General features: G+C 32.3%; 1 protein-coding gene across 7 annotated transcripts; it reads left to right on the top strand.

Annotated features, from left to right (window-relative positions):
* Positions 1-3,081: 3,081 nt before the first annotated feature.
* Hdc (histidine decarboxylase) lies at positions 3,082-9,822 on the top strand. 7 transcript variants are annotated; one of them, XM_089590154.1, is made up of 15 exons: positions 3,082-3,445; positions 4,542-4,828; positions 5,671-5,925; positions 6,012-6,155; positions 6,946-7,012; positions 7,084-7,246; positions 7,339-7,409; positions 7,483-7,502; positions 7,598-7,696; positions 7,776-7,996; positions 8,057-8,166; positions 8,305-8,475; positions 8,639-8,715; positions 8,772-8,898; positions 9,057-9,822. In XM_089590154.1, the coding sequence occupies exons 1-15, from the start codon at positions 3,418-3,420 to the stop codon at positions 9,293-9,295; spliced, it is 2,079 nt and encodes a 692-aa protein (XP_089446280.1). In that variant the 5' UTR covers positions 3,082-3,417; the 3' UTR covers positions 9,296-9,822. The 7 variants fall into 7 exon arrangements, with proteins under 7 accessions (XP_089446280.1, XP_089446279.1, XP_014212792.2 ...); XM_089590153.1 differs by having other exon boundaries at positions 9,018-9,822; XM_014357306.2 differs by having other exon boundaries at positions 9,015-9,822.
* The last annotated feature ends 1,191 nt before the right edge of the window (positions 9,823-11,013 follow it).

The following is an 11,013-nucleotide window of genomic DNA, read 5'->3' as shown; positions in this document are numbered from 1 at the left end:
TGAAAAAAAAAATCTTAACTATAAATTGACGTTTTTACTCGTAAAAATTGGAATTTTACTTGTAAATTATTTTTATGTCCACAAGTGTACATAACAATTAAAGTTTTTGAGCAGGTGCATTCAGCGAATAATTTTTAATTTAATAGTGTTCATTGGCTCGTGCAGCGATCAGCGAAATATTCTTAAAAGATGCGGAGCAGCACCATCTCTGGATCTTGGTACCAAGCATCATATGATTTGAAATAATGTTTGTTTACAAAACTGTAAAAGCTTAAAATCACAAAGTATGAAACATTTCAATTTTAAATTTATTTTATAAAATTTTTTTGCAGAAAAACGATAAAATGTCATGTTGGTACATGTTAAATTACTAAGATTTTTCAGCTGCAGTCGGTACAGTAGATACTGGAGCCCATTTGAAAAGGTAAATTGAAATGCAATACATTATATCTATAGCTTAAAATTATGGATAAGATTTGATCCATATAAGTTTCTATAAAATTTTTATAAATAATATTTAATTTACTTATAACTATAATGATTCAATATTCTTATCATTCAAATGTAATACAACAATTTTTTAGAATTTAAATCGTAGTACAAATATATTTATTTTACACTAGTTAAGTTTTGTTTAGTCCATCACGCAGGTATGTAATATAAATTAACGAATATCATTTACTTTATTATAGACTGACGAACGATAAGTGATAGTCACATAATCATTAATAATGATAAAAATAATATTGTTATTTATAATGATTACGATGATAGTGATACTTGCATAAATAATAATATTTATATTTTTTGCTAATAACCACCATGAGAATCCATAGTAATGATTTTGAGTATATGTTTGACGATTGCTTTAACCATTGCAGATTGTAATGAAATTAAAAAAGTATGTTTGAAAAATCAGGCAAAGATCTATTGAGAGCGGATACGTTGAATAAAATAATAGCAACGATATTTTACAGTTCGTATCATTTCGACGGCGGCTTTCCTGATTACCTCTTTATTAATTATTTTTATATTTATTTATAAGCTTTATTAATTATTTCTTCCTAATGTTATTTTAACAATATTATTTTATTAATAAAATCTGAATATGTTGGCAAACCCGTCTGCGAAATATCCCACAAACTACGAATCGTCATCCTCGTAGAATCATTAAATGTTCTGGTTTCCAACGTATCGAGTAAAAACCATGCATTTTTATCACCGTGGCAATAATAATTATTGTCCAGCAATGCATCATCATAAGCAGGCTTTTTAATCAGTTGGGTAACTTGGTCTTTGTCATTGCTTTTCTCAAAGATAAATTCACACGCGCACTACGAAAAATAAGCAAGCGCTCTCGAAGGAATGGGGATAAAAATGGTAAGAGGAGGAGAACATCGTTCGAACAAAAGCTTTTGGAGCAGCATCCCTCAACAGCAACCGTAGCAGAAGCAGCGCTTGCGCCTCTTTTTCCTTCTCTTTTCCCTTGGATACCGGACCACGATCCCTCTCCTATATAAAAGCTGATACTTGTTGAGCCATGCTCATACCTCCACCATATCTTCGTCGGCCTATAGTTTAACAAGCTCCATCTGACCTTGATTGTTTCCACGAATTTTAAGTGATTTTCTGCAAGCTTTGGCCGAAGTGACCGCACTGTGATTATCTCGTTTATTTAATTTTTTTTTTTTTTAATTTTTAATCGACATTCAGTGCGATTCATTGCGATCGACTCAAACTTTGTCGCTGTTAGAGTACTTTGAAAAGGGTGAGCCAATTTTTTTTTAAATTACCGAAACTGATCGAATGACGGGCAGCTAGTACATTGCCATGGAATCGTAACCATTATTTTTTCGATGTTTGTAAAAAAGTATCAAATCAGTGACAAGTATTATTAAAATATTATTCTTTTATGTAATACAGTGAAATTTTATGTGCCAATTATAAGGAAAACGTAGCACCACATCCCAGAGAACCCACGGGAAATTACAAAAGTCGGAAGCGGATGCGGCTGAAAGCTGCGCTTTTAATAATATCGAGTTCACCCTGGTTAATGTATAGAATAGCGCGCTTTTCAATCTTTTTCCTTTAAATTACGTTATATTTGCATGTACCATTTAGTATTTTGAACGACTCATTCGTAATCAGTCGATTTTGTTTAAAAAAAATCACAAATAGATTTTTAAAATAAATTACTAACATAAAAAGTCTGATTGAAATGCAAACAATGTTTTGTTAATATTTATCCATTAAAAAATAGTTTGTTTGCATTGTTTATTTTTTATAGCGATCGTCTTTCGTACGCTTTCGAAACCTCATTGAAACAAAAGCTCCCGTGTGCTCGTCAGATGTTGTTTTGCTTACGAAAAAGTCAGTTTAATCCAATTAATAAAGAACAATGCTGGCTGCATGTAATCATCACTTTTGTGACTTCTTCATAAGGATACGTAGATAGGAAGCGCTTAAAGCTCATCTAAGCTTTTTATTCTAATCTCTTGTAAACTTTTTGTATCAATTGTTTCCCTGACGTAGCAGAACCTTGAATGTGATTTAAAATAATTTTGACACGATGTTTCCAAAAGTTAATTGCACAACTTGAACGCATAATTGAAGAGCTTCTGTATATTTTTGCTTAAATTTAACCTGAACAATGAAGAAGTCAAATATTCTGTTATTGAATTTTCTGTCTCTTGCAAGATATGCATTAGGTAACATAGCTATACGCCAGTACATTTAATTTAAAATCATATTTAATGAAATAAAAAACAAAAGGTTGAAAAAACGGAGAAAAAAATTGAGCGTATGGTATGCCCAGAAAAAATTTCCAATTAAAGATCATTACTTTTAAAATTGGTCGTTTTATCTTTGAGTTTGGCCCATAAACTGCTCAATCGAGAAATAAGCGCGAGAAAAAATAAAATAAAAGAGAATCGAAAGGCAACGAAAGTAAGTATTTAGCTCTAGGCCATGATGCGCCTCTGACACTATCCTAATAAGCTCAGACTCAATGACAGTCCGATCGATGTGCGAATCCGTACAAATAATCGGGTGGCGTTTCACATCCACAAAGATTCACCTCAGCTTCGTTCGGCGACGCATCCACCGATCAGATTGGCGTGCCCGCGACTTCCGACCTCTTCCCTCGCATCTTTTTTGATTCGATTTTTCTCTTTTTTTTTTTTCGGCTCTCTGAGCAAAAATTTGGGCCCCATGCGCGTCAAACGCTGCGATCGAAATTTCGAGATTTGGGTCCTATAACCAGACTTCGAGTTGTCTGCCGGTCGTGACAACAGACCGCAGAAAAGTGTCTTAAAAAAAAAAAAAAAATTTTTTTTGTGTCCCCGTGTCGCACGTTTAAAGAATTTTTATCTGTCTAGATACTGCTGAGCCTAGAATTCCGTGTTTGTTGCAGGCAAAATGAATCTTGACGAGTATCGGCAGCATGGTAAGTTTTTATTGATTTTACACGTAACATTATTTTTTTTTTACTTATTTATTTAATCCTTTTTATTTGTGTTTGACCTTTTTTTTTCTCGATAAAATTGGTGCATAAATCGTTGCAGCAGCATCACTGATGATAATTAACAATTTATTTTGAATGAGTAAACGACAATAATTTCTGGTTAAATGAATTTTATTTCTTTACAATCTGTATTCGAATGAAAAAGAAACGAGAAGTATAAGCGCTATGTACAGGGTCCCCCTCGGATGTTACAATTCACGACAATGAGAAGAAATCTCGGCGCTGGGGTGATTTTACGGGCGCGATATTGTCTCTTTATTTCTTACCAATAGTCCAATTCCATAGCTTACACTTCCGAAACCCTTTAAGCTGACAGTAAGTGATTGTATATCAATTTAAAGCTTCGTACAGCTGCGACCATCGCAGATGTACCTTTTCATTGTTTATTTTATTGTTAACCTTCAAAAATGTTGTAAAATTTATCCTTTTACTTACTTAAAAGTCTACGCTTCTTCCGTATTTTTTTCATCAATTTTTCTCCATCCATTAATTCAAGTACTTTTTTATTCTTCTAGAAAAAGTATGGTTTCCTTTAAGTAACCAAGCAATTATTTACCCACTACGCCGAGAGATTGTCTACCGACTCGTTAACGCTGCGATTGCAATACGTTTGTCAACGCGCTAAAGCTTTCTCTGTCGAGTGTTTGGAAGCATCTATGTTCCTTGGTTTGATTTTATTTGTTTGTAACTCTCCTCTAACAAAAGAATGACAGTGTAGCTGTGCTGACCGTTGACAATCTTCGTATACAAGCTACAAAGTACTCTTGTTCTTTAACCATTTAATCAATAGACTTTTCTTAGAACGATTTACGATTCGTCTCTTGTCCCTTTTTTTTTTACACATTTCCACTATTTTCTAGTAGATAATGAAATTGCTACTATAAAAATAGAGTAAAATTAAATGACATAAATCTTGGATCGAAATAACGTTGGGGATCCTTGAAATTTTTTGCGAGCTGATAAAAAATCAATTGTTAATTGTAATGCAAGGTAAAGCATTAATGGCATGATTGAGCAGGCAAAGAAATGGTGGACTACATAGCTGATTATTTGGAAAACATCCGGGAAAGGCGCGTGTACCCAGCAGTGTCGCCAGGATACTTGAGGAACATCTTACCATCATCGGCGCCGATCGAGGGCGAGCCTTGGAACGATATCTTTGACGACATTGAGAAGTGCATAATGCCAGGAGTCACCCACTGGCAGAGTCCTCACATGCACGCTTACTTCCCAGCTCTTAATTCACCGGCCAGTCTCTTAGCCGATATGTTGGCTGATGCAATCAATTGTTTAGGTTTCACCTGGGTAAGTTCCAATCCCTCTGCGTAACAGTTTTACGATTAAACCCTCAAACTCGTACTGCTTATGACTTTTTTTTTCCTTTAACATATTTTCCAAATAGTAACACTACGGAACATGATCCCTCCGAAATTAAATTAGGTTGCTCTCGGTAAAAAGTACCTCATGAATACGGATTTTTATGTACACGTCTCAAACCACTTTTACGTTTTACTAACAATAAAAGAAAAAAAATTCCGTAGCGTTTTAAAAGAGAAAACTTTTTTTTACTTTTCTTATATAAAATCGACGTTATGTGCACTTGGGAAAAAATGAATAGAGCTTGCCTTCGCATCGAGCTTCTGCTCTTGGCATCGTAACTAACGAGTAAATTAAAGATATAATTATGTAGCATACTTAATTATTATTCATTATTAATACATTACTAATTTATTTATATATAATTTACACTAATGCTTTGGTCAGATTTTTAGTATGGTATTCCTGATATAATATTTTTTTATAAGGTTTATACAAAAGTTTTCTTATAACTAAACAAAAGCTGGATGTACGGTTTTTTTCTTACTCCTCTGATATTAAAAGTAATGACTCCGACCTATAGATAATACAGTAAGCAAACGGTTGGCAAAGTAGCTGTATAAATTTCACGAATCAAAAATGAATGAGGTTGACTATAATTTACGTTAAAATTTAAATTATTTCCACATAAAATGATTACGTTGCACAACATTCTTGATATTTTTAATGTTTTTTTTTAACATGTATACGTAATTTTTTTACAATTGACATTAACAAGAATAGTTATAATAATAATGATAATTGTTGTTATGATGTACTCGTTGAAACAGGCTTCGAGTCCAGTGTGTACTGAATTAGAAGCGATTGTGATGAATTGGCTAGGAAAAATGATCGGGCTTCCAGAAGATTTCCTTCACCAACTTGGTGGTTCAGGAGGTGGTGTCATCCAAACAACAGCTAGCGAGGCAACTTTAGTCTGTCTTTTAGCAGCTAGAACGAGGGCTATTCGAGATGTACAGGAAACGAAACCAGATTTGCTTCCCGCCGAAATTAATTCTAGACTTGTTGCTTACTGTTCAGATCAGGTTTATAATAACAATCGGCTCTTGATAAAAAAAAATAAATAAATAAATTTCCATGAGCGTGAAATCATTGTCTGTATTTATCGTAGGCTCACTCTAGTGTGGAAAAAGCTGGACTTATCGGATTAGTACGAATGAGGTATATCGAGTCCGATGATAATCTGAGCATGAGAGGTGAAAAGCTAGTCGAGGCTTTGCAATATGACAGGAACGAAGGCCTTGTACCTTTTTTTGTGAGTTCTATTTCCATTGTTTTATATTCTTTTTCGTAACTCAAAAGTTTCATTTCATATAACTTAATACTGGAAGGTTTCCTCAAGTCAAATGATAAAATAACAAATAAATCTGGTCACAAACATATTAGTTGCGAGATGATTAATTATAATAATGCTGTTTCAATTCTACATTCATACAATATACTCAAAAGATTGATCAATTATTTATCATGCATAAGTACAGTTGCCGAACTCTTTTAATTAATAACGCAAATATTTGTTCCATCTAAACGTTAGCTTTACTTTTAATTTAAGTATTGAAATTTATATACATATAAGATAGTTTGCAAATAGCAAGGCGTTTAAAAAAAATTGAAAGTTTATTTATACGTTTTTTATTCAATGATTAAATTTTGCGTTTTGTTTAAATAAATTTTTATTAAATTTTAGCTTTGAAAATATTTTTCAATGTAAAAAGAAACTAATGATGTGATTGCTGATCCGCTTACGATATGCTTTCAAGACTCTATTTTCCTCTAATGAACGTTACCTCAAATATTTTCTGCTTTCCAGTATTAAGCTGATCTTTGTACATTTAGTTGGCCCCCATGGGAATTTCTTTATTTCTTCAATATACAAGAAACTGAAAATAAATAATATATGCTGTTTTTGTATAAAAATTTTATTCGATTGCAAAAATTTATACAATTTATATGATTCAAAAGACATTTAAATAAATTCACTTGATTCAAACTTAGCGGTAAAGATTATTACCATAATGCAATCAGTCACGACATTTATTTTTTAGGTTTGTGCAACATTGGGAACAACTGGAGCTTGTTCCTTTGACAATTTGCAAGAAATAGGTCCCATATGTAAGCTTACAAAACTTTTACTCTTGTATTTGTTAATTTGAAAATTAAAAAAATTTTATTTTTTCATTTAGGTGAACAAAATGGTCTCTGGTTGCACATCGATGCTGCCTACGCTGGTAGCGCATTTGTTTGTCCAGAGTTTCGAGGCTGGATGCAAGGTATAGATCACGCCGATTCATTTGCTTTTAATCCAAGTAAATGGCTCATGGTTCACTTCGATTGCACAGCCATGTGGTAATTAAGTTGTATAAAAAATTGTTTAAATTTGTCTCAAATACATCGAGATGTTGTGGCGTAACAGTATTTATTGTTTGTCAAAATACTAGGGTGAAAAATAGTCAATCTTTGCATAGGACTTTTAACGTAGATCCAATTTATCTCAAACATGAAAATACAGGTAATACAGCAAGTAATCTTTCGTAAAGATTGAAATATGTATGATTTTAATAAAAATTTTTTTTGGACTTTAGGTCTCTCAATTGATTACATGGTAAGATTTACGATTACATGTATTTTATAAAAGTTGATAAACCTTGAAAATTTTAAAAATAATTGTAATTTGATCACTTTCAATGATCACCCTAGCATTGGCAAATACCACTGTCAAAAAAATTTAGAGCATTAAAGTTATGGTTTGTAATTCGGAATTTCGGAGTCTCTGGACTGCAAAAACACATACGTGAGGTGAACTTGAAAAAATTAAACTTTACGTCTGCCCAATAATGCTACAGATTATGAGAATATCGAATATCATTAATTATAGGGCGTGAGATTGGCCAAGAAATTTGAAGCATTGGTATTGGCTGATTCGCGTTTTGAGATTCCAGCACCAAGATACTTGGGAATGGTTGTGTTTCGTTTGTGTGGTGAAAATTCACTGACAGAGCAGCTCTTAAAAAAAATGAATAGCAGAGGTCGTGTGCACTGCGTACCAGCTGCACTGCATGGGAAATATGTCATTAGATTTACGATAACATCAACTAAGTAAGTTTTTTCCAAAATGATTTAACGTACCTGAACAAAAGGTTAATGTCATCTTTTCAGCACTACTAATGACGATATACTGCGAGATTGGGCTGAAATTAAAAGTACAGCAACCGAAGTTTTAGGATTAAGCGTTAATTCTCTATCAAGGGCAAAAGTTCCACTAGCAGGTCAATATAAATTTTATTCATCGATCATAATGATGATGACGATGGCAAATGCTTTATGAAATCCAATTCAACATAATGACGCATATATACGTATATTATTATACTAGCCACGGCAAATGAGTTTTCTAAAATTTTCAGAAACTCGCGAGAGAAACGAAAATTTCGGCTCGAGCCTCCTGCTGGCCAATTCTCCGATGTCACCAAAGATAGTGAACGGCAGTTTTGCTGCCATATACGATGCGGCCGACGTCTTCAACGAGTGCATGAAGACTTTTGGCCAGCTTCGTCTGGAGGCTCGGGACAGTCCAGGTACACGTTTTTGCATGCGAGTACCTCTCGTGTTTTAAAATTTTGTTTTTTTACAATTTATCACGTAATAATTCATGTTAGATGTGTCGTGGCTTGCCTTGGTGTTTTTTATTGTTCTCGTAAAAACTATTTTACTAAATAGATTGAACTAAATTTTATTTAGCTATGCGTCGACGTATTCGAGGGATTCTCATGTCGGGAAAACAATTTTCGCTTGATTCTCGAATGGATTTAGTTCAGGTGAGTTGAAATACGTACGATTCATTTGTAAGAGTGAAACATTCAAATTTTTCCAGGGCTATGCCTCTTGTGCGCGCCCATTGTCGGAGCCGTATGCTAATCTACTGCAAGTAAAGGAAGATGAAGACTTTGCCGGTAAAAGTGATTCCTCTTTGAGCATTGACAAGTCAGAATCTACAATTGGTAAGCCTTGATCTACAGTAGTCGAAGCTCTATAAATTTTTCCTCCTTTTTCTCTGCTTTAAGTTGACCCTACTAAGCTCTGTAAGCCTCCTAATATAGTCAAAAACTGAATTTAGAAGATTCTTGCACGAGTCTCACGAATCACTGTGATTCTCAAGACAGCGACGAAAAAGATTCAAACGGCTCATTTGACAAAAATCACCTTTTCAAAGATGACGGCTTCTTGGCTGATTGCCGGATTGCTAAAGGAATATCCAAAAGCGAAACCATTGGAGCTATTAACAGTTGTTTAAACGCCATTGCTGACGATACTGTCTCGTCACAGTTTAATGATGAAAGTCAAAAGGAAACTATGCAACTTTGTCGGAAGTGTGGCCACTACATCAAGCAGCAATAATATATTTAATTTACGCGATGCATCCGACAATTTAAAGATGATTTTAGTTGAAAAACATTATTGAAGAACTTTAAATAAATATAATTGTTGTAAATTATCATCAGTTAAATTCAAATAGAATTATGGATTATGAAAAATATTGTGGACAATATATGTTTGAAATTGTTTTTATAGTTGTTGTCTGCTTTTGTTGAAAAAGCATAAATTACTAATCCATCTTTGAAAAGTAAGCGTCGAAATGTATTACTTTATCAACTCAAAAAGTTGGCCTTGAAAAGAACAATTTAAAATCAAATTTGTTTCGTGTACATAAATTTTAAGACTAATTTGAATGGCTATTATTAGCTTCAGGATAGAAAATATTGTCTCAAATTTTTAGTCAATTGTAGGTTCGCAGGTTGGCTTCATATTATAAATGTTAACTGTATGTTCACGTAACAATTGATCCGAAGTACTCTTCTTGCTACTTCAAAAATGTTAATAAGTATAAAGATGTGTAAAATAAATTATAGTGTGTGAGAAACATAGAAAAATTGTGTTCTTATTGTCACGTTTATTTAATTTTGATTTATATTTTACAATATGATAACGTTTCTTTATGAAATGTAGATTTATAATTTTATCATAATATTAGAAGACTTGTTGGATACATTATTTTATTTTGATAGATGATATGATGTAATTGCCAAGTTTCGAAATTCCTTACATTTTATATTATTTCGTAAAATTTTTTTTATTTTTTTAACAAAGGCAGTTGACACTTTCATACAACGATTCTTATATCTCTTACTTGGAAACAATAATATCTATCTTATAAACTAATGATATTTTGGTAATAGAGATCTATCTATAGTTTTGAAACTTTTATTCTCTTCATAACTAGTACGTTTTTCATAATAAATCTCGGTAAAACGCATACATTATTTTTTTCATTTTTTATTCATATAAACTGTTTTACGAAGTTTATGATGGATAAATTGTGATTGCTACATTAATACGATTTTTCTTCAAGAAAAAATTCAATATTTTCTCTTAGTTAAAACTATACGCTTCGTATACTAAGAATTTTTTTTTATAATGAGGCAATACCTACTCAATATTGAAAGAATTCGATATGTCTAACAGTCTCTACATTATTTTACCTACAGGAATAATTTTATATATAACTAAGATCTTATCTGTTATAATACTTTTAAAAACAGTATCTAGTTTTGTATTTATACAGTTTATCAACGTAAAAGTACTTTTTTTAACAGAGTTTTTGTTTTGTAAATACATAGTATGGAATAATTCAATTTTTAATTATGTTTTTGACAATAGTCGCACATTGTATTTCCGTACGCGTGCATTCACCATTAGAATCTGATTCTTGAAAAAATGTTAAAAACTTATGTGTTGAAAACTATCTTATTTTTAATATTTCCTGTATAAAAATTATTTCAGTGCTCCATTGTTAGTTTATTCGTGATTCATAAGTTGGCTATATCATTACGCAAAGTTTCCCTGATAGTACGAATTAGTTATGTTAGTCTGATTGAAAATTATTTGAAAATTAGATATTGTGGTAAATTTTTAAAAATAACCGAATTTTTTTTAGCAATTTTACAAATACTATGATAAACGCAACGCACAGTAGGTTCCGCATATATTTAATTAAAAAAAAATGAAAATATCAGTAAAATTTATACATAGATAAGAACAAATCACAAAAGTACAAT

The sequence above is a fragment of the Copidosoma floridanum genome, unplaced genomic scaffold (assembly GCF_036245765.1).
Source record: "Copidosoma floridanum isolate Cflo_tuat_1 unplaced genomic scaffold, Cflo_Japanese_pri ptg000012l, whole genome shotgun sequence".
Lineage (NCBI taxonomy): Eukaryota > Metazoa > Arthropoda > Insecta > Hymenoptera > Encyrtidae > Copidosoma > Copidosoma floridanum.
The sequence above is the reverse complement of the archived record's forward strand: the minus strand, read 5'-3'. Positions and strand labels throughout refer to the sequence as shown.

Coding starts and splice junctions, on each gene's coding strand:
- Hdc (XM_023392544.2), top strand. CDS start 3,418: ATGAATCTTGACGAGTATCGGCAGCATG. Junction 6,156..6,945: donor AAGGCCTTGTACCTTTTTTT/GTGAGTTCTATT, acceptor TTTATTTTTTAG/GTTTGTGCAACATTGGGAAC. Junction 7,410..7,482: donor TCTCAAACATGAAAATACAG/GTAATACAGCAA, acceptor TTTGGACTTTAG/GTCTCTCAATTGATTACATG.